Source organism: Mirounga angustirostris, unplaced genomic scaffold (genome assembly GCF_029215605.1).
Source record: "Mirounga angustirostris isolate CCGP_5_RB_7025 unplaced genomic scaffold, mMirAng1.0.hap1 SCAF_16, whole genome shotgun sequence".
Taxonomy (NCBI): Eukaryota; Metazoa; Chordata; class Mammalia; order Carnivora; family Phocidae; genus Mirounga; species Mirounga angustirostris.
Genome location: NW_026991724.1, coordinates 50153520 through 50180679, shown reverse-complemented (window position 1 = coordinate 50180679; position 27160 = coordinate 50153520). Strand labels below are relative to the sequence as shown.

At 54.7% G+C, this 27160-nt stretch overlaps 1 protein-coding gene across 2 annotated transcripts; it reads left to right on the top strand.

Moving 5' to 3' along the window:
* Positions 1–73: 73 nt before the first annotated feature.
* On the top strand, positions 74–21757 carry EXOC3L2 (exocyst complex component 3 like 2). Of its 2 annotated transcripts, XM_064581974.1 has the most exons (13): positions 74–222; positions 3855–4393; positions 7139–7754; positions 10046–10157; positions 11352–11453; positions 11547–11647; positions 11864–11974; positions 13193–13328; positions 15899–16021; positions 16496–16651; positions 17463–17584; positions 18017–18158; positions 19802–21757. In XM_064581974.1, exons 2-12 carry the CDS (start codon positions 3871–3873, stop codon positions 18156–18158), a joined length of 2244 nt encoding a protein of 747 aa, XP_064438044.1. In that variant the 5' UTR covers positions 74–222; positions 3855–3870; the 3' UTR covers positions 19802–21757. The 2 variants fall into 2 exon arrangements, with proteins under 2 accessions (XP_064438044.1, XP_045747690.1); XM_045891734.2 differs by lacking the exon at positions 18017–18158 and having other exon boundaries at positions 19802–21747.
* The last annotated feature ends 5403 nt before the right edge of the window (positions 21758–27160 follow it).

Here is a 27160-nt window from a genome sequence, read left to right as displayed (position 1 = left end):
TTGTCCTTCCCAGCACAACCCCAGCTTGGCCTAAAAGGGCAGACAGATAAAGAGTCCTTCCCGCCCCTGGGCCCAGAGAGGGAGGGGTTTCCTGACAGGAAATTGACCTCCTCTAACCCCCCCCCCCCCAGTTCCAAGCTCTAAGCAGTTCTGACTGAAGTGTCCTCAGGGCAGGACAGTAGCCGCAGGGACAGAAGGACGGAGGCACTGACTACGTAGGAGGTGAGTGTGTTGGAGGAGGGGGCAGGACCCGCATGCCCGCAGCCCGGGGTCCCCCCTGGATCTGGGCTGGACCAGAGGTGGTGAGAACACATGCCGTGAAGCCAGGAGAGGCAGGAGGCAAAGAGAGAATGTGGGGTCTGACCTCAGGAGGGTGCCAGAATGAGGGTAGGAGGAACTGGGAGCAGGAGGAGGGCGCAGGGAAGAATTTGGGGGCCCTGGGGATCCAGAGAAGCTTCGAAGAAGCAGGGAGAGTTTGGACCATCAAGGGAGACGAGACCCGAGCCATGGCTGGGTCTGATGCCCTCTGAGTTCAGGTGGGAAGACCGGCCAGAGAGGGATGGGTGCTTTGCTCCATCCCCAAGAGATGGGGGCTTGGAGATGGGAGAGAAGACAGGGCTGGGATGGAGACGGAGCAGGAGATGGGGTTCAGAAGGAAGGTGTGCGTGAACTTGAAACAGGCTGGGCTGGTGACAGCATTGTTTGGGGGCAAGGTCTGGGTGGGGGTTGTGTGGTTGGGGTCCAGTGTGGACACCATGTGTGAGGGCTGTTCTCTGATACAGACCTGGGGACTTCTGCAAACGGGTCAAGCTGCCCGCGGAGGGTTTAGGGCTTTGGGGGAAAAGGCTGGCAGCACAGAGGAGGAGGGGGGAGGGGAGGGGGAGGAGCCGGAGCCCAGAGAGGGAAGCTGGTGGCCAAGACATCCTGTGGGAGGTCGGGAGGCTGGGGGCTTGAGGGATGCCTCGGAAGTGAGTCAGGGGCTGGGCACTGGGAGGCAGATGAGGGGCCTGGAGGGGGCAGGATGTTGGAGCCAGGAAGGGGAAAGAAGAGGGGGCCGCTTTTCAGAAGATGTTGCAGTGGGCTCTGAGGATGTTGGAAATGGTTTGGGGGTATGGGATCCAGTTTAGGGATGGATGTGGGAGCCAGTGGGGGAGTGGCAAGTCCAGTTTGGGTCATGTTGACTTCTGTTAGAGGGAAGTGGGAGCCCCCTGTTTTGCAGGGGAGGTGGGGTTTTGGGGGGATGATGGAGGCAGTTCCGGGGGACAGTGAAGCCATTTGGGGGATGAAGCACAGAGAAGCCTATTTGGAAAACGAAAGACAGAAATCGGCGTGTGGCGTGTGTGTGTGTGTGTGTGTGTGTGTGTGTATGGGGGGAGTAGTATCGATTCCCCACAGCCGTGGGGGCTCCAGGCAAGGGTTGGCATGGTGACTGCCTCCCTGGGGGACAGCGGACCATGGAGACTGGAGAGAAGCTTGAGGGACAACAGCTGAGGTCTAGAGGCTGAAGTCAGGGAGGAAAGAAGGGGGTCACCACCACGAAAGGAGATGCCCTCGCTCACAGCCCAGCCAACTCAGGGCCCTTTGAGCATCCTTCCAGATGATCCATGCAACCCCCCGACCCTGACCCCCGACGCCTGCCCAATCCCGACCCTGTCCCTCACCTGCTCAGAACCCGTCCCAGTTCAAAACAACCTACGTGGCCAGCAGTAGGAGAACGTGTGAACGGCTGACAGCCGATCCAGGTTTGCCCCGCAGCCCTTCGGTGGAATAGTACGCAACAATTAAGAGAAATCAGCTAGAGCCACAGAGCGAGGCATGGCTACATCTCACTTGTATGTGAGCCAAAAAACAGCCATCGGACAGCAAGTTGCCGGATGCGCATAGTATGACAGCATTTACAGAGAGCCTGAAACCATGGGAAACAATGCATTATTTCTGGCTGCAAGTCTGCGGAGGCATAGAGTGAAAAGTCGGCTTGGATGGGGGACACACATCCCGGATCTGCTTTCCTTGGGGGAGGGCTAGAGTACGCAGGGTCAGGAGGAGAGTTGGGGGGCTTCGGTGCATCTGTAAGGCTTGATTCTTAAAAAAAAATAAATAAAGGCAACTCGAACCAAGTAGAGCGAATGTTTGCATTAGATGCTGCTAGGATTGGAGGCACAGGGGGTGTTTGTTTTCTAATTTTTTCTGAATTTCTGAATGTTTGAACTATTTCATCATTTTAAAAAGCGCCCTTCCGTGGCTCCCCAGTGTCCTCGGGAAAAAGCCCAAGTCCCTCCTCATGGCCCTTTGAGGCCTTGCATGTCCTGCTCTTTACTGACCTCTCCAGCTTGACTCCTCCTCACCCCCAAGGAATGAGGTCCTTCCCTCCTTCCTTTGTTTCCTGTTTAGCACCCATTCATTTCTTGTGCGCCTGCCCTGGGAGCTGGGGACACAGCGGTGACTGAGACAGCCTGACCCTGACCTCTCGGGGCTTCACAGTCCAGTGGGGGACACAGACTCATCCCCAGACAGTGACAACTCAGGGTAGGCAGGGCTGGGATGGGGTAAATCCCGACGGGGGCGACTTGACTCAGCCCGGGCATCAGGGAGGGCTTCCTGGAGGAGGGGGCTTTGGGGCTGAGTCCTAAAGCCTGAATGGAGCGGGGAGAACAGGTTTCCCTGTAGAAGGATCAACACAAATGGTGGCACCCAGGAGCCTGGAGCAAGGAGGAGGAGAATGTGGGATAGCACTGGCGAGGAGCATATCTGGCCCATGAGGGCAGCTGAATTTTGTCCCAAGGGCACTGGGGAGCCATGCAAGGTTAAGAGAAGGAGAGGGAGCTGGTTTGTGCTTTAAGGAAGTCTTCAAAGGTGGGCTGGGGGGCGGGGGCAAGACAAGAGCCTGGAGACCAGGGAGGAAGTGGAGAAGCCAGAGGGGGCTTGGACTGGGGCAGGGGGCCATGGAGAGGGAGGAGATGAGGGACTTGGGAGATGGGATGAGCAGAAGTTGGGAGATTTCAAGCCCCAAGAGGGCAAGAACTGGTCTACCTTGGCCACCACTGTGTCCCCAGTGCCTTCACCGGGCAAATACCTAGTAAGGTTTTTTTTAGGGGGGGGAGGGTAGTAAAATATATAAAACATAAAATTCACCATAGGAAGCACTTTAAAGCGTAGAATTCAGCCTCATCTGGTGCATTCACAGTGTTGTCAACCATCACCACTATGTACCTGCAGAACATTTTCATTTCCCAAAAGGAAACCCAGACCCATTAAGCAGTCACTCCCCAGCCCCCCTCTCCCAGCTTATCTCCTTTCTGTCTCTATGGATTTGCCTGTTCTGGACATTTCCCAGGAAGGTTTTGCTCAAGGAATGAACAGGGTGGGGTAGAGGGGACAGGTGTGCTGGAGGGACAGGGGAGACGAGGCGGGTGCCTATGTGTGGGACGGGCTGTCTGGGTAGACGGTGGGGCCTGTGTCCCTATGCAGCTCTGCCCTTCATGGGCTGTGCCAGCTTGGCAAGCACCCTTCCCCTCTCTGAGCCTGCTTCCTCATGGAGTAGGAGGGCCCACAAAGATGATGAACCCTCCAGGCAGGAGTAAGGCAGGGAAAGGGTCTGAATGCCAATGCTCGGGGCGGGGCGGGGCGGGGGAAGAACTCCAGCCCCGGAATCAACAGGCCTGGGTCCGAACGCTGGCTTCGTCCCTGAATCACTGTGGGACCTTGGGCATCATCTGCAAAATGCGCATAATAACAGGACTAACCTCATGGGATTGGCGGGTGCTCAGACGGGGGCCTGGCAGGGGGCATTGTCGTCAGTCATCAACACCAGTACCGTCATCAATCCCAGTAATCGTCCATTATGTTTTCCCCAGGTCCCCGCCTGTCAAAATGCCCATCCTGAAGAATCTAGGGGTGGCAGATTCCAAGGTGCCCAGGGCGGGGACCCTGCCCCTGAGGTCCTCTCGGAACCCCTTTGAGGAAGTTCCAGGATTGGAAGAAGAGGAGGTTGGGGAGCTGGGGACCCTGCCCAACGGAACATCTTGTCGCCGCCGGGCCACCCTGGAGAAGCTGGCTGGCCTGGCCCCCTTCCGGTTGGCCTGGCCCCCTGGCCGGCGGGCAGGCAGCCCAGGAGATGGGCAGCCCCGCTCTTTCCTGGGCCGCGTGCTGACACCGGGGATTCGCAGGAGCTCGGCAGATTTTGGCCTCCTGGCCAGGCTTCAGGGGACCCGAGCCCAGGGCGACGAGGAGGCGGCTGGGGAGGCTGCCCGGAGACTGGCCTTCCTGAGACTAGGACGCGGGCCCAAGCCCCGCCGGGCGTCACTGGCCGAGAGGGTGGTGCCCGCAGGTGAGGCGGCTCCTGAGCCCCCACCCAAGGTCCCCGAGCCCCCAAAGGTGAAGGAGCCTCTGTCAGGTGAGTCGGGAGCCCCTCCCCACACCTGACCTCCACCTGTGATCCTACCTCCGTTCCCTTCTCCAACTTCTGTCTGCCCACCTCCATGTAGGACACCAGTCCGCCCCCCTGCAGTCCTAATCTCCATCACCAAGCCCAGGCTCTAGCTTCCTCTCCACACCTACCCCCAATCCATCCCACTCTCCAGGCACCACCGGCTTCAATCTCACCCCCATGTCCTGTGATAAGTGAATCACCAACTTTGGTCCCATCCCCTCCCAATCCCTTCCCTACCCCCAATTTCAACCCTCCTTCCCTCCCTCCCTTCAAATCTAACCTCCAACCCATCTCCTTTCAAAGTCTCCACATCCAACCTTGACCTTCTGCCTCTCCCTAACCTCCATACCCCACCCCCTTCCCATCCCCAGCCCCAACGCTGGCCCCAGACCACAACGCCCACCTCAACCTCCTCCTTCACCCCTAATCTCTTCTCCTTTTCCATCCCATTCAGAACCCCAACCCTAACTCCATCCCAGTCCCAAACCCCCAGCCTCCACCTTTAACTTCATCCCTACCTCAACTCACGTCCAAGCTTCATCTCAAACTCACTGCCATGCCCAGCGCCTACCTTCCACCTGCATCTGCCAGCTATGTCCCCCACGGCCTGTGTCCAGTTCCTGGGGCCCCCATAGTCATCGAGTCCCACATACTAGGTGGCTTAAACTACTGAAGTCTATTCTCTCAGCTCGGGAGGCTGGAAGTCTGAAATCAGGGTGTCAGCAGGGCCACATATCCTCGGAAACTCAGAGTGGAATCCTTCCTCACCTCTCCCTGCACCTGATGCTTTGCCAGTCAACCTGGGAGTTTCCTGGCTCTCGGCCACCTCACTCCTGTTCCTGTGTCTCCACACGGCCTTCTCGCTGTGATATCACATCATCTTCCCTCTGTGACGTCCCATCATCTTCCCTCTGTGTGTGTCTGTCTCTGTGTCCAAATCTCCCCTTTGTATCCGAACACCAGTCATACTGGATTAGAGCCTACCTAGGACCTCATTTTAACTTGATTACCTCTGTAAAGAACCCGTCTCCAGATAAGGTCCCCATTCTGAGCCACAGGGGCGTTAGGACTTTACACATCTTTTTTCTTGGTGGGGGGGGCAATTCAACTCAAGACACCATTCTCAACCCCAAACTACCCCAAGCCCCAGTGTCTTCTTCAATGTCTTTTTGGTTTCCACCCCATATGTATTCCAACCCCATCAGCCATCTCCACCTTGGGACACACCCATGTGCTTATCCCCAAGTCATCCCTTTGTCCCAACACCATCTTTAACCATCACTGTGCCCAACGACGCCAGGATAACCACCCACCCACCCACTGGGCCAGTGCTGTCCCACCTACAGCTGCAACCGGGTCCCCAATGTAGTCTCCCGGCCAACCCCCAACACCGGCCCATCTCAGCACCCACCTTCAACCCCAACCCCAAGCTAGCCTCCCCCTTCATTCTTAATCCCATCTCTACCCCCACCCGGAGTCCCCATCCGAACCCCCCATTCCCAACCTCCACCCACGTTCCTGGCCCCAACTCATGTCCAGATTTCATCTTCAAACTCACATCCATCCCCACCTTCATTCACCCCCATCCTCACTCCTAGCCTCCCCCCACCACACACACACCAAGGCATGCTGCTCAGCATTGGGGACCTCAGGAGAGCCCTTTCTGTGTATCCTCTACATCCTGGCCAGAGGCTATTTCAGCCCCGGCTCCCTGGGGACTGGGAGGGCACTTCAAGGAGGTGAGGAGGGGGTGACTGGAGCCCCCGCCTTCTGGAAACGGATGGGCAGAAATAGCGCTGGCCAGGAAACAGTTTCTCTGCCAGGGAGGAAGTGGAGGGGGGTGGAGGTGTCGGGGTAACCCTGGGCCACCAGGACCTTCCCTTTGCCTTCACTCAGAGGCCTCCCAACCCCACGGGGCTGGCGCTCGGCCGGGGGGGGGGGGGGGTCTGAACTCAGAGTCTCAGATCACCCCCACAGCTATCCCACCCCCAGAAGACCCCGTCTCTGGTCTTGCTAACCTCTCCCCACCTCCAAGCCTCCACTCTGCCCTCTGATCTACTCTGCCCTCCAAGCCTTCTCTCCACCCTCTCCCCCTACCTGGCTCAGACTCGCCTTCCCCCAGCCCTCCCACTGCCCAGATCCCTTTCTCTAGCTCTGATGCCCTTTTCCTGTCCTCGCCCCTCAAATATCCTGACCCCTTCCCATATCATAACCCACTTCCCAATACCCTCTGCCATCCCTTGCCCCCTGCCCCTCTCCCTTCCGCCTCAACCCCTAACCCCCACTTCCCCTGATTTCTCCCCATCCTCCTCCCCCTCCCATCCTCTTCCTAGTCTCGTGATGATGCTCTGGTCCTTTGACCTAGTTCCCTTATCCAGACGCCTATCCCATTGCCCACCCCCCTCTGCCCGTCCCTAACCCTCTCCTGTCCCCTCCCCCAGGCCCTGGCCCTCTCCCTCACCTCCTCAGCGTCCCCTCTCTCCCCGCTCCTCCCCTCCTCCTACCCCGCTCGTGTCTTCCGGGCCCCCCTCTCCTCATCCTCCACCCCTGGGTACCCCTCTCTCCCTCCCTCCCCCGACCCCCTTCCCTCAGCCCCTTCTCCTGGAACGTCCCCGACGCCTTTCTCGGCCCCCGTCACCTCCCCCCTGCCCTCCCCCCAGCCCTGCGCGCCCGCTCCCCTCCCCCTGACCTCCCGCTCTGCCCCCACAGTGCTGGAGATCCTGAGCCTGATCCAGCAGCGCGAGCTCGCGCGAGCCGACGAGCACATCTTGGAGCTGGAGGCCGAGGAGCTGGCGTCGTCGGGGGGCGGCGCGCCCGGGCCGCCCGGGGCCGAGGGCGCGGGCGGGGGCCGCCGGGCGCGGGACGTGGCGCTGCTCTACGAGGCCCTGCAGCGCGAGCTGTGGGCGCTGGTGCGCGAGACGCTGGCGGGCGCCGGGCCGGGCGCCGTGGCGCAGCTGGGCCGGGTGCTGCTGCAGGAGGAGGCGGCCGACGGGCGCCGGGGCCCGGGGGCCGCCCGCAAGCTGCGCGCCCGCTGGGCCGAGGCGGTGGGGCGCGCGGCGCGGGAGCGCCTGGAGGCGGCGGCGCCCGGGGCGCCCGGGGGCCTGGCCGGGCAGCTGGAGGCGCTGCGGGCGCGGCTGCTGGAGGACCTGGGCGGGGTGCGGGGCCGCCTGGCGCCCGCCTACCCCGCGGGCCTGGGCGCCTTCGGCGTCTACCTGCGCGGCTACCACGGCGCGCTGGCCGAGTGGCTCGGGGCCGCCGCCCGCCGGAGGCTGCCGCTGGCCGACCGCTACGCGCTCCTGCATTGGCACAACGAGGTGTACCCCAGGTGAGGCGGGGCCGGCTGCCCCCAGGTCGCCCAGAACCCCCCCCCCGCCAACACACGCCCCCCCAGCCCTGGCCTCTTCAGTTGCAACAGCCGGCTCTTCAATCCTAGAATCTTAACGCCGTTGGCCCTCCCGGTCCTGGGAGCCGGTGACATTGACCATCGAGCCTCTGAGCGCTGTCCACCGTGCCCGTGCTAGAACCTTAGCGACGTCGGTCCTTCCAGTCCCCAAACCTCAGCACCTCCCAGTCTGAGAACCTTTGCCCCGCGGACCCTTCCAGTCCAAGGACCTCAGCATCATCCCCACTTCCGTCCTTGGACGTGTAGCCCCGCTCAGCCTTCCTTGGCCTCGAATCGTGGCACTGGTGATCTTTACAGATCTAGAACCTTACACCCCTAGAACCTTAGCACCGTGGACCTTTCCGGTCCAAGAACCTCAGCACCGTGGACCTTTCCGGTCCAAGAACCTCAGCACCATTCCACTCCTGCATCCTTAACCCATCGATCCTTCCAGTCCTCAGCACTGTGGACATTTACAAGCTGAGCCTCTGAGCGCTAGCCACCCTTCCGCGCTAGAACCTTAGCGACATCAGTCCTTCCAGTTTTTTTTTTTTTTAAGATTTTATTTATTTATTTGACAGAGAGAATGAGACAGAGAGCACATGAGAGGGGGGAGGATCAGAGGGAGAAGCAGGCTCCCTGCAGAACAGGGAGCCCGATGCGGGACTCGATCCAGGGACTCCAGGATCATGACCTGAGTGGAAGGCAGTCGCTTAACCAACTGAGCCACCCAGGCGCCCGAGTCCTTCCAGTTCTAATACCTCGGCACCCCCAGCCCAAGGACCTCAGCGTCTCAACACTTCCACCCTTGGAATCATAGCACTGCTCACCCTTCCAGTACTAGAGTCTAAGCATTGTGGATCCTTCTTGTTCTAGAAGCCTTGCATTGTTATCTTTCTGTTCTTAAAATCTTAGCACCATTGACACTTCCAGGCCTAGAACCTTCCCATCATTGACACGTATACTATTAGAATCCCAGTACTGTTCACCCTTCTGGTCCTAGAATTTAGCACCGTTGATCATTCTCGGTGTACCTTTGTACCTTTGTACCATTGACCCTTCCAGTCCTAGTACCTTAACACCACTGACTCTTAAATACTAAAACCTTAGCACCAACATCCCTACAATCTTGGCATAGTTGACCCTCAGAAATCCTAAATTCTCTCTCTTTAGATCCTACGGCATTAACCCTGTTGATTCTTCCAATCTTAGAACTTGAGCACTGACACTTTCAATCCTAGAACCTTAGCACCAATGAGACTTCAAATCCTAAACCTTAGCTTCATTCCCTCTTTAGAGTCTAGAACTTTGATACTGTGGATCCTTGCAGTGTTAGGACTGTAACGCTCTTGGTCCCTTGAATTCTGTCACCTTAGCACTTAGAACCTCAGCACCATTGATGCTCCCAGTCCTAAAACCTTCACATGTCGAGATTTTGGATCCTAAAACATACCCATTCTTGTGGCCAGGGGATGGAATATGATTAACCATGACTCGGTCACCTACGCACTCTGGGGAAAGGGAACTGGCCACACCCAAACCACATGTTGGCGAGCCAGTGGGGTGGGTGGTTCTTCAAACAAGATCATCCTGCTGTCACTAGAAGAATGGGAAAGCAACAGCTGGTGACATTGACTTCCTAGATCCCCTTTGGGAATATGTGTTAAGGACACTCTCACACCACCTATGAGAGATGAGGCAGGACAGGGAGTCTGGAAAGCCTCCTGGAATGGCGGGGCAGGAGTAGGAAGATGGTGCTTCTGGCTGAGAAGATGCCATGGGCAAAAGCTTGGGGTGCGTTTGGGTGGTGGTGGGGAGGGGATAGGGAGAGGGACGGTATCACCCAGGGCAGTGTGCAAGACTGTAGCATCGGGGAGTGAGAGCTAGACCCAGGAGGCCTCCAAGGCCAGGTGAGGTGGCAGGGACAAGGAGCGGAGGCGGGAGGGAGCTTCTGTCTGGTGAAGCTGATCATGGGAGAGATCTTGTGTGCCAGACCATCAAGCCCGGACTTGACCCCTGCAAGTCTTGCCCGGACACCATTCATCAGGGAGCTGACTCAGAGAGCTGGAGCCAGGGGAGCAACAATTCCAGAGACTTCCTTTGAGGGATGAGCAAAGCCGGCCCCTAGAGAGGAAGGGAGTGGCCCAGGGTCACAAACACCCTGGGTGTGGAGGGGTTCAGTTGCCCCAATCCCCCTCTCACAGACCTCCCTGTCTCTTGTCTCCCACTCACAGAGAGATCCTAGGGCTGGTGGACCTGGTAGCCCTGGAGAATGGGGAGCTGGGGCCCCTTCTGTCTCCCGGCACCCTGCGGGGCTTGGAGGATGAATGTGTCACAGATGTTAAGGTACTGGGGGACTTGGGAGCAGAAGGGACTCTGCAGGGAGGGAGGGGTCGCACTGGGCTTGGGGGCCTCTCCTCTCCCCCTTTGGCTACTCCCATTTCCCTTTTCCCTTTGTGGACTTCTGAGTTCTGCCCCCAAGACACAGAAACGTAAACCCGTACCGATCACTTCTGCCTTAGGTTCAATGTTGTTACCCAAGCACCCAGCCAGGCACAGAGAGCATCAGTAAAGGTTCGATACATTCCGATACTTCAAACCCAAATCGTAGAGCAAGAGTCAGTCACAGAAACCCAGCTCACGGTCCCAAAGCCTTGTGGAAGGAAGGCATCACAGCAAGCCCTGGACACAAGCATGACAGACGGTCAGCATGATTAATAACTGGCCAGGCATGGGCACCATTCCGCAGGATGGTCCAGCCGCGAACACCCAGCCTGACCCCGGGGCTGTTTCCCACCTGAATTCCAGTCCTGCCTCAGCCAGAGAAATCAGAATCTTTGTAACCTGAGAGCCTAGAATCTCAGACTCCAACATACCTAGATTCTCAGATTCATTGAAGGGAACATTGGACCAGTGAATCAGAGATGCATAAACCTTATGATCCCAGACCCTTGGAATTCTGGAATCACAGAATCTGACTCTCTTGAGCAAATTGTTTTGCAGAACCTGGGGAGCAGAGCCTTAGGACCATCGAATAATGAGAGAATAGACCCTCAAACTCTCTGGCTATCAGATGGAGGAAGCTTAAAACTCCAGACTCTTTTTTTTTTTTTTTTTTTTTTTAGATTTTATTTATTTGAGAGAGAGAGTGAGCAAGAGTGAGAGAGCACGAATGGGGGGTGGGGCCAGAGGGAGAAGCAGGCTCTCCGCTGAGCAGGGAGCCCTATGCAGGGCTCAATCCTGGGACTCTGGGATCATGACCTGAGCTGAAGGCAGACGCTTAACCGACTGAGCCCCCCAGTAGCCCCAAAACTACAGACTCTTAATATCAAGCTCCAAATCATAGACCTAGGGATGCAAAGTGCTGGGGAGGTTTTCTGGTCCAGCCTCCCTCCTCAGCATGACCTTTACAAGCTCAGGAGTAGAACCAAGACCTGCTTGGGGCTAAGCTGTAGGGACCATGGAGGGGGGAGGAGAAAAGGAGGGAGAGGGTCCCAGGCGCCCCTGACTCCTGTCTTTCCCCCCACCTTCCCACTCCAGGCTCAGACACGCGCAGCCCTGCTTCGGGTGCTGCAGGAGAATGAGGAGCACTGGGGGAGCACGGAGGACCGGCCCAGCAGCCTGGCGCAGGATGTGTGTGAGGTAGGGGGTGGGGAAGTGGAAGGAGAATCAGCAGGAAGAGTTCCCCGGTGGGAAAGCAGGACCTCCCCCCTCCTCACCCCTTCTCCTCTCCAGCTGCTGGAAGAACATACAGAACGAGCACCCCGCATCAGCCAGGAGTTTGGGGAGCGGATGGCCCACTGCTGCCTGGCGGGGCTAGCAGAATTCCTTCAGAGGTATGGAGGGCTGGGGGCAGGGGGACAGGGCTGGGGGGGGAGAGGCATCAGTACCCAGGATCCAACAGAGAGAGGAGAGATGAAAGGGAACCAAGTAAGGATGGGCAGAGGCTCATCAGTGAGGATCACAGGCTTTGCGGGGCTGAGTGCCCAGCAAGAGGCCCTCCTCCAGCGGTACTCCATCTGTCACGCACCCTCCCTTTCTCCTGTCACCAGCTTCCAGCAGCGGGTGGAGCGATTCCATGAGCATCCAGGAGTGCGGGAGCTTCTACCTGACATCTACGTCAGCAGGACCATCTCCCTGGTCAATTGTGGGCCCCCGCTGAGGTGAGAGTGCCCAGTGTGTGTGTTGAGGGAGAGGGCCAGTGGCCGTGACAAGCTGAACTGGGGCGGGGATCCCAGAGCTGGCCCAGAGTGACAGGCACATGGGGCCTTAGAAGCATAAGACCCTAGGGAGTCCTGGAAAGGACCTTAGCATCACAGAGCCCTAGAATTACGGAGTGGAGTGATCAGAACATTGGAGTGTTCTAATCATAGGAACCTAGAAGCCAGACTCAAACACTCTAGGAATTACAGATGTTTTTTTGCCTTTTTATCTTACTCTCCTTTTTTTATTAACTTATTTTTCATGCATTTGAAAAATCGGGAATGCATTTACATGGTTCAAAATTCGAGATACAATAGGGCATACAGTGGAAAGCCGCCCTCCTACACGCTCCCCACCTTCCTTATTGCTAAAGTCTGCCATATCTTTGCTGGGGCACTTGATATATTTACCCATAAATATGTGTAAATAAGTGTATGCATGCATATGCATACTTCATGCATATGCATATTTGTGCACGTTCATATGCATATTTCATATGCACATTCCATATATATACACAAGTAAATATATTTCACTGTGTGAATACATATTATTCCTTTTCCTTTAAAAAAAAAACCCCACAAATGGTAGACTGTTGAACACACTTTTGTGCCTTTCCCCTTAACAGCTTGGAGACCTTCCTGTTAGCACGTGGAGTTCCCACATTTCCTTTTAGATCTGAACTGTGTTCCACTGTTTGGATATACCATCACATATTTACTGTCCCCAGTGAATGGAGAGTCGGCTCCACCCTTTGGCAGAGAAAAACCTGGCACACCTGTCAATTCCCACAAACGTGGGGACTCTGAAGGACACATGCCCGGAAGGGGGCTCGCTGGGATTTTGGGCAGAAAATGCCAAGTTGCCCTCAGACCACGTTAAGGTCCTTTCAGTGATGGAGGGTCATCATTAAGAGAAGGGGGAAAGGTAGGATTTTAGAATTAGAGATGTTTAGAATCACATTCCACAGAGCTTCCATATCCCCCTAGCCTCCCAAACACCCCCTGATATCGCTCAGTCCCCAGATTCTCCCCAGAGCCCCTGACTTCCTCCAGCTCCCCATCTGACCTGTCACCCCTGTGCTCACGAAATAGAGGCCATCTAAGGAGGAAGAGCGGTCCAGGCAGTTGAGCAGAATATTGGAGCTCCTTGACTTGTGGCTCCTCTGATCCCCACAGGGCTCTGGCAGAGCGCCTTGCCCGGGTGGGGCCCCCCGAAAGTGAGCCAGCCCGAGAAGCAGCTGCCAGCGCTCTGGACCGCGTGACCCGGCTCTGCCACCGAGTCCTGGCTGACCTGCTGTTTCAGGAGCTGCAGGTGAGTGAGGCAGGGGGCTGGCGGGGGGTGGAGTGTGCCAGGACAGGGGAGCACCCCGCCAACCTGCAGTTCCTTTCAGCCCATGACTCAGTGTTCAGGAAACCGGGGGGGGGCAGGGAGGTAGTAGGGGGTGATGGCCTGTCATTTGGGGGGGTAAAGGGGGGTACAGGAAGGAAGAGAGGGGAGGATATGGTCAAGGGGAGGATGGAGAGCAACCAGCAGAAGGGGCCTTGGGGATTGGGTGGAGCCCCTCCCCACTAAGGGGCCTGCCCCTGCCCAGCCTCTCCTAGATCCCGGAGCCCTATTTACCTCCGGGCTCCTGCGTGTGCCAGAGGGGGCTGCAGTCGGGTCGGAGGTGGGTGAGAGTATGTGGGGAGGGCGGTGGGAGTACCTGGGAATGAGAGAGGTGTGTGTATGCCTGGTTGTAACGCAGGCTCAATCCACGTTGTACATCCCAGCTCACTCAGAGCAAGAGCCAAAGTCCTTGCTGTGGTCCCCAAGTCCCCGGATGATGTTGAGCTGACCCTTCCCTCTCTGACCTCCCTTCCTCCCACCTGTCTCCTCACTTACTCCGTTCTCAGCCTCCCAGCCCCCTTGCTGTTCCTTCACATGACAGAGTCTAGCACCTTTGCACTTGCTGATCCCTCTGTTTGGACCCCTCTTCCCCCCAGGAACCACATCGACTCGCCCTCTCCCCTCTTTCAAGCCTTGACATCTGAGTCTCACCTTCTCACTGAGACCTCCTCAGATGGCCCTATTCAAAACAGAAGCCCTGAGAGGATACTCCCTTCCTCGCTCCCTGCTATGTTTTTCTCCAAGCACTTGGCGGCCACCTGCACTCCGCTATGGCCTTTGCTTTTTTCCTTTTTTTTTTTCCCCTCCCCAATCCAACTCCTCCCACAGGAATGTTAGCTTCTCAAGGGCAGGGTTTGTTGGAATGTTTCTAAAATAACTTTTTATTATGGAAAATTTCAAACATACACAAAAGTAGGCAGAATGATAGAATGGCCCCCTGGTGGACCAGTTCCAGCAAGTTGTCAAGGCCTGGCCAGTCTTGTTTCACCTCCGCCCCCCCCCCCCGCCCCCACCTGCCCCCAGATCCCCGACATCCTGTCATCATCCATCAACACTTCAGCCTGCATCTCCAGAAGATAAGAAATCCTTTTTTAAATGAACATAACCACGGTGCCGTTTTCATACCTAACACAGGGAACAATACTTCCTTAGTATCAGCAAATATATATAATATATAATAAATATATAGCAAATATCAGATAAGTATTCAGATTCCCCTGACCTGCTTACAACGATCAAATGCTTAGAGTTTTGTTTGTCTCATTCTGCGCTGTGTCCCCCAAGTGTTCTCCATGTGTCCCCAGCCACCCACCCATGGCTGAGCCATAGAAAGGGCTCACACAGTGTTTGTTGAATGACTACATGGATAGGTGTGTGTGTGGGAAAGTGAGTGGGGGGATTATGGGGGTGCTAGGAAAGGGGTACGGTCTTTGTTCCCGGCCTACCTGCGCTGCTTCCAAGTAGGGGGACCTGGGGCAAGTTACTTGTCCTCTTGGGGTTTCTGTTTGCTCATCTGGAAAACGGGCACAGGAATTCCAGGCTTCTGGTGGGGGGGGGCGGTGGCTGTGAGGGAGCAATGGGAACGTGGCTACAGAGTGCTTAGCTCCATCCAGGACCACGGGTCCTGGCTGATATCTTGCTAAAAATACAGGGTTTATAGCCACAGTGACATGCCCTGAGCCAGGCGCATGAGCTTTGGCTCATTTAATTCACACCTGCTTTTCAACAAAAGGCCCCGTCTTGGGAGGTTTGGACAGCCGGGTAACTGTTGGAATGAGAGAGCAGGAAGTGGGTGCGGGGCAGAGTTGGGGTAGGACCTGCTTTAGACCCCGTGGACGCCAACCCCGGATGTCCATTCCCCGGGGTCCGCCCAGACCGCAGCGTCTCCCCCCACGACCCCCAGAGCCATCTCAGGAACAGACCCACTGCCTGTCCCAGCTCTTGGATCACGTTCAAGTGCCTCCCTTCCCTCCCCCCACAGAAATCCTACTGCCCTGCCACTGCTGTCTTGAAGTTTATCAATAATTTTGAACAAGGGCCTTCCATTTTCATTTTGCTCTGGGCCCCACAAATTATACGGACGATCTTGCCAGCCACACCGACCTTCTTTCTGATCCTCTGACATGAAGACTTATCTGAAATGTGACCCGCCTTCACAGGCTGATGGAGCCACTCCCTCCCACACCCCTCACCTGGCTAACTATGACCACCCTCCGGCCCCACCTCTGGTGTCCCCTCCTCCAGGAAGCCCCCCGTGACTCTCTGTGCTGACTCAGGCACCCGCTCTGGGCTTCCTAAACCGCCGGTTCCCTCGTCCCAGCCCTGACCGCTCTGGGTCCATCTTTGGGGATGGTCTGTCTCCCTCCCTGGACTGTACGCCCCAGGAGGGCACAGCACAGCACTGCGGGTCCAGCTCTCCTCTGTGGAATTGGTAAGTGGAGAAAGAGGGTGGAAGGGAGGAGACCTAAAACCACCCCCCATTCTGTCTCACGCAGCCCCACTTCAACAAGCTGATGCGCAGGAAGTGGTTGAACAGCCCGGAGGCCCTGGATGGCATCGTGGGCACGCTGGGCGCTCAGGCCCTGGCCCTGCGCAGGATGCAGGATGAGCCCTACCAGGTGCGCGGGCTCGTCGGGGGTGGGGGGCAGGGATGGGCATGAGAGTGGGGGAGCGGGAGCGCGCCGCAGGTGGGGGGACCCCTTCAAGGTGCGGAGCCGCTCTCTCAGCGTGAGATAGGCGGCGCTCTGCGCGGGGTCTGCGGGTTGGCAGAGGTGCGGGTACTGGGGTGTTGGGTGCGGCGGCCACAGGGTTGGGGCCTCTGGCGGGGAGAACTCCGGAGAGTGGGGAGAGGGCTGGGACGCCGCAGCCTTTGGGGGCCGGCAGGGGGGGTCGTAGAGCCGATTAGGGGGCAGAGGAGCAGGACGGAGGTCACCCGTTGGGAGTCGCGAGGGCTGCTGGGGGGGCTGGGGGCGACGAGGGGACGCGGCGCCCTGTGGGCAGGGGAGGGGTGCCCGGGCTGGGCGCGGGCGGGTGGGGAGCGGGGAGGGCGTCCCCGGCTGCTCACCGGCCCTCGCGTCTCCCCCGGTCCCCAGGCGCTGGTGGCCGAGCTGCACCGGCGGGCGCTGGTGGAGTACGTGCGGCCCCTGCTCCGAGGACGCCTGCGCTGCCGCTCGGCTCGGACCCGCAGCCGCGTGGCCGGGAGGCTCCGGGAGGACTCGGCGCAGCTGCAGCGCCTGTTCCGGCGGCTGGTCAGTGCGGCCCAGGGCCGGGGGGCTCCGAAACCACGGGGAAACCTGGGCTGCCGGGAAGCCCGGACCCGATAGCCGGGCCGGAGGGCTTTCCAAGAAGGCCTTCGCCCAACTTTCGGTCCACAGGGACACTTTGATCCTGGCCCTGCGCGCGTAAACATCGGCTTGCTCCCGGCGAGAGCTCGCCTCCGGGCGCAAACCCGCATCGTGTTCCCTGTGCCCGGTGGGGGGGGGGGGGGGTCGATCAGTTCAGGCCCGCGAGGTGCTCAGGGCCCTACCCGGCCAGAGCTCCCACTCCCTAAAGCAGGAGCTGTTCGGAGCACAGAGAGAGGCTAAACGCAACAGAAACCCGAGAACCTTGGCGTTGCCAAATCCAAGAATGTAAAATGACCAACTCTTATTTGCACCCAGTTGTAATCAGCAGGACCGGAAGGGCTTCACTCATCCGCATTTCCAGGACTTTCTAGCCTGCAGTACTTGGAATCGCGGGGGGCGAGGGGGGCGTCATCTTACTGAGAACGCAGGGAGGCCTCTCACACAAGTAATCCAGTTTCCCCTAAGGGTCACCTTTGGCAAACGAGGACTAGGTTCGTAGGGGTGTCCCCGAGCCCCAGATGGTCCGCGATACTGGGAGGAGATATATTTAGATTGCATTTTCCTTCACATTTCCAAAGCTTCCAGGTCCTCCCAAACCTCTGATCACGGCCTGTCCTCTGTCCCGCTTTACCGAGAGAACGAAGGTCAGGAGGGGTACGGTTTACGGGGAGGGGGACCTAGAGCCAGAGTATGAGCTTGGAACCTTCCCCTGCAGGAGTCCCAGGCCTCGTGGCTGGATGCCGTGGTGCCTCATTTGGCCGAAGTCCTGCAGCTGGAAGACACGCCCAGCATCCAGGTGGAGGTGGGGGTGCTGGTGCGGGACTACCCCGACATCAGGTGAGAGCCCCCCCCCCCCCCCAGCGCCGGCCTGGCCCCCTGTTGCTGGTGCGCCGCCGCCAGGTCGAGGACTCCGGGCCTTGGCATCCGTCCCGGCGTTTCCTGCTCTTGGGCGAGGGAGGGAGGCGGCGAGCGTGTCTGATGGCCGTTTCCTGCTGGAACCAGGGCATTATTAATACGATTTCCCTCCTTCTCCCGCCGCCGCCGCCGCCACCAGGGCTCGCAAACAAACAGGCAGTCACAGGAAGCCCAGGGCAGGGGGGGCGCGGGGCCGCCGGCGGCAGGAAGGGCCGGCCCAGCCGGGGAGCCGCGGGGGACACAGGGACACGCACGGGCACGCGGGCGCACACGTACTGGGACTGGTGGATCATTTCCTCTCTGTGGGACCCTCTCCGAGCCTCTCCCAGGGGGATAATAGCACTCTTCCCATAGGATTGTTGGGGGGAATTCTCCATCATCGGTCAACATCAGCATTACCCTCGTCATCCGCGGGGACAGCAGGACCAAGACCAATTCTTGTTTATTGAGTCCTTATGTCAGACCTAAGAAAGCGTGGTATCAGCCCACTCTATAAGTAAGACCTATAATACAAGTTATTTTAGAAAATGATATGCAAGTGAAAGGCAGTGCTATTCTAAATGCTTAGCACCTCTGAGGCAGGCAGGAATTCAGTAGGTTACCCCAAATGCTACAGCTAGCAAGTGGCCAAGCTGGGACTTGAACCCCGGGGGCAGGCTGGCTCAAGCTGGTGCACCTGATCACCGCCCCGCCCCCCCAAATGCGATTGGTGGTGGCAGCCCTGCAGGGCTCTTCGGGCTCCCAGACATTCTGTATATTGGGAGAGACAAAACCCCACACCACCAGGGAGTGAGGCCCCAGTAGGGTTTAGGCTCCAGGGTTGAGGACTTGGGGTGGAGGGTGAGGATTCTGGACGTGATGCAGGATGGACAGTTCTGGCTCTGGGGTGTGGGGCTCTTTGTCCTTGGGAAGACACAAAGCCCTGTGGAGTGCTTGGTGGGGGTGGGAATCCCAGCCTTCCTCCTGGATTGGGGTTTCTGATTTGGAATCTGCACTTGAACATGAAGCTCAGTTTGAAAGCTCTCAAGTTTTGGAGTGGTTCCATAGCCGACTTTGGAGCTTGTCTGAGCTGGAAGGCTCTTGAGCCACATTTTTGGATGAGCAAATTTTGGGAGCTGTGGTGATTCCAAACTGGGGATGTGGGGAAGAGAAGATGCCGAGCTGCATTTGAAGGGGGTAGTGAAGGCCCCAGGGCTCTGTCTGAAACGAAAGTTCTGGAAATGACTGTTAGGTTCAGGCTCTTAAGTCGAAATGTGGTGATGGTCCTGGAGTTTTGGGCCCACCATCTGTTGCAGAGATGCGGGTGAAGGCTCGTTGTGTTGGATTTACGGGCAAGGGTTGGAAAATAGAGTTAGTTTTGAGACAGAGTTTCTGGTTGAGGGCCCCCTGCCCCAAGGTTAATTTTCCTTCTGGAGTGGAACTTTGGTTGAGCAGGATTCTGGGGATGGGGTGTGGGGGGGTGAAGCGAGTGTTCCAAGGGGATCGAGGTGTTCTCATGGATGGGCTCTGGGTTGAGAGCTTGAGTTAGTATATGGGCTCTGGAACTGCAGGGGTGGAGAAGCTTCCAGACCTGGCCTGGGGGGGAGGGGGGAGGTGAGGGTTCAGATGGGAATGTGGACGAACCCTTCTGGGCAGCATCTGAGTGATGGTAGGGGGCTGTTGGAGGTGCGAGTGAAGATGAAGTGAGGATTGCTGCTGATTCTGGGGCTTAAGCAGCTGTGAGGGGACCAGAAGGAAGCCCAGAAGTGGTCTGAGCTGAGTTGGGGCTGAAGATTGAAGGTTAATTAGGAGCTAAGACCAGGGTGCATAGGAAGACTCCTGTGCTGGGTGTAGAGGTGAGGGTTCTGGAGTCAGTTATGAGTGGAAGGATTTGGAAATGGTTGCTTAGCGAAGTTCTGGAGGGCATGCTGGTAGGAGGAGGGGCTGGGAGGAATAGAAATGGGGAGGGAATGGGGGCTGGGATGGGGGGAGGGCTGGGGGTGCTGCTGGTCTGGGGAAAGAACCTGGAAGGGGGCTTTAAAGGGGCTCCAGAGCTAAGGCAGGTTCTGGGACGGATGGGGGCCAGACGGGGTTCACGGGTGGGCTGGTGTGTGTCTGGCACGGAGAACCCCACGCACCTGTCCCTTCCTCTCTCCCCAGGCGGAAGCACGTGGCAGCCCTCCTCGACATCCGCGGCCTGCACAACGCAGCCGCCCGCCAGGAGATCCTGGCCGTGGCCCGGGACCTGGAACTGTCTGAGGGGGGAGCCCTGTCACCCCCTCGGGACCGTGCCTTCTTCTCAGACATCTCCGTGCCCCGCCCACCTTTCTGCCTCGGCCTCCCTCTCTTCCTGGGCCGCCTTCCCCTCTCCCGGCTGGCCAGGCCTGGTTTGGCCTGTCTGCCCCGGCTTCGGCCTCTGTCTCCATCACGGCCCCCTACCCAACGCTGAGACTCTCCCAGCCCGCCACCTCAGTGCCCCCCATCTTTGCTGCTGACAAACCATCCTCCTGTACGGGCTCGCTCTTGACTCCCTGCCTGGGACCACAGACCTCCCCACCCTGGGGGGCATGGAAAGATCCTCAGAGGTCTTCTCGGCCATCCCTATACCCCCCAAACAGAAGAGAAACAGGCCGGAGGGAGCAAGGACTTTCCCAAGGCCATGAAGCTCATTCCCAGCACCAGCTCCCGGCCCAGTGTGCAGTGGAGGGCATTTTGGAAGGCTCTACAGAAGTATCCCAGGCCCCCCCTTTCCCCTCACCTCAAGGTCTGGCCCCAGTCCAATGTATTAAGGAATGTACGATACTTAGAATAAAGAGGTTTCTATTTAACACAAGGAAGGGCTGAGTCCCCAGTGTGTGGGGGAGGAAGGACCGGGGGCAGGGCCCAGGGCCAAGGGCTTCTCACACACCCGAGGCTGGGCTGGGGTCCAACTCCTGGGCAGGGCAGTGGAGGCTGAGAGAGGCCCCCCAGGCCAGAAGCAGGCAAGGTCGTCCCATTTACCCCGAGGCCCCAGGCTGCGGGACTCCGGGGCAGGCCCTCGGCCCCTCTTGGCCAGGGGCCCTCGTTTCGTCAATCCCAAAGTGCCTCTCCTTCGTTTCTGGGCCTGGTGGTTCCACCTTGGCACACCCCACCCCCCTCCATCCATCCTTAACCGGGAAGCCGTGTCGAGAGGAAGGAGGTTGGGGGCAGGGCTGGCGGCATCCAGGGTGCCCTCCTGGGTTGATGCAGGAAAATCTCAGGGTGGGAAAAATTCCAGCCTGATCCTGATCCCCATGGAGACCTTGAGGTCACCTCTCCGCTGACCCCTGCCTCTCCGGCCTGGTTGGACAGCCCATGATGGATGCTTCCTGGTGTGTGTGTGTGTGTGTGTGTGTGTGTTTTCCCTGAGAAGTGGGAAGGAGGAGGCAGCCAGGGGTCAGCTTTGGGGCTGGGGTTGGAACCTCACCCACATGTGAACTCAGGAAGGTGGGGACTCGGGACTCTTGGAGGCTCTGGACTGTGTGACCTTGGGCAGGAAGCTGCCCCTCTCTGGGGAACCGCTTAACCTCTCTTTCCCTGGGCCCAGGTGAGCCATCCAGAGGACGTACCCCCCTGGCTTCTACTCCTAAGAGGACACTTTCAATGTTACTGATGTACAACAGAGGAGTTGAGGAATGAACGACGGGTCGCAATTTGTAGGCATTTCACGAAGGACCTGTGAACCTCAGTGTAGCATTATTCTTTCCAGATTTGGGTCCCCTATTTAAAAACAGCTTTATGGAAATGGGATTTGCATGCCAGACAATTCATCCCTTTGAAGATTCGATTCAGTCACCCTTGGTATATTCGCCGATTTGCGCAACCATCACCACACTCACTGTTAGAACATTGTCATCATCCCCCAACAGAAACCCTGTACCCCTTCGCTGTCTATACCCCTCAGGCCCTGGCGACCACTGGTCTACTTTTTGTCTTTATAGATTTGCCTATTTTGGACATTTCATATAAATGGGATCATAGAGTGTGTGTGCGTGTGTGTTAAGAACACTTAACATGAGAGGGTCACCTGGATGGCTCAGTCAGTTAAGCATCCAACTCTTGGTTTCGGCTCAGGCTGTGATCTTAGGGTCCTGAGATCAAGCCCTGCATCAGGCTCCATGCTCAGTGTGGAGTCTGCTTGAGATTCTCTCTCTCTCTTCCTCTCCCACTCGTGCTCTCTCTCTCTAAAATAAATAAATAAAATCTTAAAAAAAAAAGAACACTTACCATGAAATCTGTCTTTTTTTTTTTTTAAGATTTTATTTATTTATTTGACAGAGAGAGACACAGCGAGAGAGGGAACACAAGCAGGGGGAGTGGGAGAGGGAGAAGCAGGCTTCCCGCTGAGCAGGGAGCCCGATGCGGGGCTCGATCCCAGGACCCCGGGATCATGACCTGAGCCAAAGGCAGACGCTTAACGACTGAGCCACCCAGGCGCCCTGAAATCTGCCCTCTTAACACATTTTTTGAAAAGTTTTATTTATTTGAGTCATCTCAACACCCAATGTGGGGCTCAAACTCACGACCCTGAGATCAAGAGTCATATACTCCTCCGACTGAGCCTGCCCCTTACGTGTCTGACACGGTATTGTTAACTACAGGCACTGTGTCGTGCAGTGATCTCTGGAGCTCACTCATCTTGTATAACTAACTTCATCTCCACTAAACAACTCCCCATATAACCCAGCCCCCTCCCCTGGAATCACCCTCCTCTACTCTGCTTCGGTGGGTTGGAGGATTTGAGAGAGCTCATAGAAATGGAACCATGCAGAATCTGTCCTTCTGGGACTAGGGGGTTTCCCTTAGCAGAAAATCTTCCAACTCCATCCATATTGTCACAAAGGGTCAGGATTGCCTTCTCTTCAGCCTGAATATTATTCTGTTGTATGGAGAGACCACATTTTCTTTATCCATTCGTCTGGTGATGGACATTAGGGGCTCTTTCCATAGTTTGGCTCTTTGTGAATAAACACGTGGTCTTTTGCGTCTCCCTTCTTTCACTTAGCATGATGTTTTTGAGGTTCACTCATGTTGCAGCCTGCATCAGTACGTCCTTCCCTTTTACTGTCGAATAATATGACAGTGTATGTATGCACCACATTTTATTCATCCACGTATCGGTGGATGGACATTTAGGTTGTTTCTTCTCTTTGGTTGTTATGAACATGGTGCCCCGCTTTCTTCTCGATTGCACACATTTTCTTGGTTCCCTGAGCAGCTCTGACCTTACTCTGAGCCTCAGTTTCCACTTGAATAAAACGGGAGGAAAAGTCCTAACAGCTGCATTAATTCAGCTCCTACTGCATGCCAAGGACCATGCTCCTGAGGATTCCCTCAGTGCCCCTTCTCCACAAACATGCAGGTTTGGAAACAGAGGGGGAAGGAATGCAGTCAGAGTCACCACCCACCCAGTACCAGGGGCAGGACCCCACCTGTATACCCCAGGCTCGTACTAACAGCCACTCCTCTGAGCCAGCTGGCTGGGAGGGCACAGCGAGGTGGTCCTGGCGGAGGCATCCAGGCCAGGTCCTGACCCATGGGAAGTGCTGGGAAAACATTTGCTGTTTGGACTCAGATGGAGGTGTATTCAGTTCTGATTCCACATTTCTCTGGCTGTGGGACTGGGACAGCATTGTACCTCTTTATTGTAAGGTGCTCCTTGAGGGGCGCCTGGGTGGCTCAGTCAGTTAAGCTCCTGACTCTTGATTTCAGGTCAGGTCATGATCTCAGGGTCGTGAGATTGAGCCGGGCATCGAACCGCACATTGGGCTCTGCACTGGGTGTGAAGCCTGCTTAAAATTCTCTCTCTCCCTCAGAAGAAGAAGAAGAAAGAAGAAAGAGAAGAAAGAAGAAGAGGAGGGAAAAGGAGGAGGAGAAGGGGGAGGAGGAGAAGAAGGAGGAGGAGAAGGGGAGATGGAGGAGGAGGAGAGGAAGGAGAAGAAGGAGAAGGAGAAGGGGGGGAGGAGGAGGAAGAGGAGGAAGAGGAGGAAGAGGAGGAGGAGCTCCTTGAGTGTGTCCCAAAAGGATAACATCTCATGGCACTAACATGGAACCCATGTACAGTGTGGTGGGAATTCAAAGTGGTGCAGCCACTGTGGAAACCAGTATGGGGGTTCCTTGTGAAGTTAAACATACAATTACCATAAGATCCAGCATTTCCACTTCTAGTTATATGCTCCCAAAGAATTAAGGGGCTCAAACAGTTCTTGTATACCAATGTTCCTATAGCAACGTTATTCACAATGGACAAAAGGTGGAAGCAGTCCAGGTATCCATCGACAAATGAATGGATAAACAGAATGTGGTATGTCCATACAATGGTATATTATTCAGCCTTAAAAAAGAAGGAAATGGTGATACCTGCCACAGCATGGATGAACTTTAAAAACATTACCCTAAGTGAGGGGCACCTGGGTGGCTCAGTCGTTAAGCGTCTGCCTTCGGCTCAGGTCATGATCCCAGGGTCCTGGGATCGAACCCTGCATCGGGCTCCCTGCTCAGCGGGAAGCCTGCTTCTCTCTCTCCCTCTCCCCCTGCTTGTGTTCCCTCTCTCTCTGTGTCTTTCTCTGTCAAATAAATAAATAAAATCTTTACCAAAAAACAAATAAAAACATTACACTAAGTGAAATAAGCCAGACACAAAAGGACAAATACTGTATGATTCCACCTAGATGTGGTAATATAGAGCAGTCAAATTCATAGAGACAGAAAGTAGAATAGTGCTTTTCAGGGGCTGGGGGGCAGGAGGGAATGAAGAGTTGTTCTTTAGCGGGTACAGCGTTTCCCATTTGGGATAACCAGAAAGTTCTTGGGGAGGATGGTGGTGAAGGTTGCATAGCAATATGAATATACTTAATGCCACTGAAATATGCACTTAAAAATGGTTAGGATGGGGGCACCTGGGTGGCTCAGTCGGTTAAGCATCTGCTTTCGGCTCAGGTCATGATGCCGGGGTCCTGGGACTGAGTGGAGCCTGCTTCTCCCCCTCCCACTGCAGCTACCCTACTTATACTCTCTCTCTGTGTCAAATAAATAAATAAAATCTTTCAAAAAATGGTTAGGAGGGTCAATTTTATGTGCTGTATATTTTACCACAATTTTTAAAAATCTGAAGGCAAAAAAGACTTTTCTTGACATTCCAAAGCTTAAAGAATTTATCATCAGCAGACCTGCAAAACAGGAAATGTTACAGAAAGCCCTTCAAGCAGAAGGAAAAAGATACCATATGGAAATCTGTATCTACACAGAGGAATGAGAAACACCAGAAATGGTAACTATTTAGTAACCACCAGAAATGATGGGTAAGTACACAAGCTGGATTTTTTTTTATTATTATTCTTCACATCTCTTTAATAGACAATTGATTAAGCAAAATTAACTACGATGTTGTGGAGTGTATAACATACGTAACAGTAAAATGCATGACAACAGCACAAATGTAGGGAGGGGAGACTTGCAAAGTCCTGTCGCAAGGTTCTTACGCCATATGTGAGTTTTAGTAGGTCACTCGAACATAGTCTGTGATAAGTTAATGTTATAACATAAACTCTAAGCAAACACTAAAAGAACAAAACAAAGAGCTATAGTTAATATAGCTAAAAGCATATAAAATGGCATCATAAAAAATACTCAATCCAAATAAAGGTGGAAAAAGGGAACAAGGACCCCATAAGACAGATTAAAAAAAAAAATCAGGGGCGCCTGGGTGGCTCAGTTGGTTAAGCGACTGCCTTCGGCTCAGGTCATGATCCCAGGGTCCTGGGATCGAGCCCCACATCGGGCTCCCTGCTCCGCGGGAAGCCTGCTTCTCCCTCTCCCACTCCCCCTGCTTGTGTTCCCTCTCTCGCTGTGTCTCTCTCTGTCAAATAAATAAACAAAATCTTAAAAAAAAAAAGTTAATAAAATTGACTGATTTCTCATTAGATTAAATCAAGAAAATAAATGATAAAATTTTCTAAATTCAGAAATGGAAGAAAGGACATCACTGCATTTTCCAAAGAAATTAAAAGTATAGAAAAAAGAATATTATGAACAATATTATGCCAATAATTTGACACGTTAGTTGAAATGGACAATTCCTTGAAAAATGCAAGTTACCAAAATTGACACAGAAGAACTAGGATATCGCAATAGCATTATAGCTATTAAAGAAATCAATTAATAGTTAAAAACCTTTCCACAAAGAAAGTGTAAGAGACAGATGGCTTCACAGTTGAATCCTGTTAAACATTTCCATAAGATGTAATATCAATCTTACATAAACTCTTTCGGAACAGAGAGGAGGAAAGAGTGTTTACCAATTCATTTTATGGGACCAACATTACCTTGAAATAAAAATCAGACAAAAGCATTACAATAAAAGAAAAATAGAACAAATGTCCCCTATGAATTTAGATATGAAAACCCTTAACAAAATATTAACAGATCTACTAAAGCAATATATAAAAAGGAAACACTTCATGACCATTGCGGTTTATTCCAGACTGCAAAGTGGATTTATTTTATTTTATTTTTTTAAAGATTTTATTTATTTATTTATTTGAGAGAGAGAGAGAATGAGAGACAGAGAGCATGAGAGGGAGGAGGGTCAGAGGGAGAAGCAGACTCCCCGCTGAGCAGGGAGCCCGATATGGGACTCGATCCAGGGACTCCAGGATCATGACCTGAACCGAAGGCAGTCGCTTAACCAACTGAGCCACCCAGGCGCCCCATGCAAAGTGGATTTAACCATCACAAATCTATCAATGAAATTAGCCACATTAATAGAATTTTGGAGAGCCCACATCATCTCAATAAATGACAATTATGTGACATAATTCAACATTCATGGTAAAAATTCCTAGCCAACTAGAAACAGTATGAAATTTCCTTAAGAAAAGGCATCTACAAAGAGCTACACTAACATTTTACTTACTGTGAAGGACTGAACACTCTCCCTCTAGGATCAGGAAGAGGATAAGGATGTCTACTTTCACACTTTTATTAAATATTGTAGTAGAGATCCTGGCCAGGGCAATAAGGCAGGAAAAAGGAAATAAATGGCAACAGATTGGAAAAGAGGAAGTAAAATTCCATTTGTGATGACATGATTATGTAGATAGAAAATCCTAAGTATTCTAGCTAAAAAAATTAAGTACTGACACTAATAAGTGATTTTAACAAGGTTGCAAGATACAAGGTAAACATAAGAAATTAATTGTATTTTTAATTTTTTATATTTTATTTTTTTAAAGATTTTATTTATTTATTTGACAGAGAGAGACACGGCGAGAGAGGGGACACAGCTGGGGAATGGGAGAGGGAGAAGCAGGCCTCCCACGGAGCAGGGAGCCTGATGCGGGGCTTGATCCCAGGACCCTGAGATCATGACCTGAGCCAAAGGCAGACACTTAACGACTGAGCCACCCAGGCGCCCCCCCCTGTATTTTTAGATACTACTAACAAACAATTGTAAAACAACATTTTAAAATATTATTTACAACAGTGCCACAAAACATAAAA

Excerpts from the sequence above, each read along its gene's own strand:
- EXOC3L2 (XM_045891734.2), top strand. The coding sequence starts at position 3,871 with ATGCCCATCCTGAAGAATCTAGGGGTGGCAGATTCCAAGGTGCCCAGG. Across the intron at positions 4,394-7,138 it reads GGTGAAGGAGCCTCTGTCAG|TGCTGGAGATCCTGAGCCTG; the intron begins GTGAGTCGGGAG and ends CTGCCCCCACAG. Across the intron at positions 17,585-19,801 it reads CGGGACTACCCCGACATCAG|GCGGAAGCACGTGGCAGCCC; the intron begins GTGAGAGCCCCC and ends CTCTCTCCCCAG.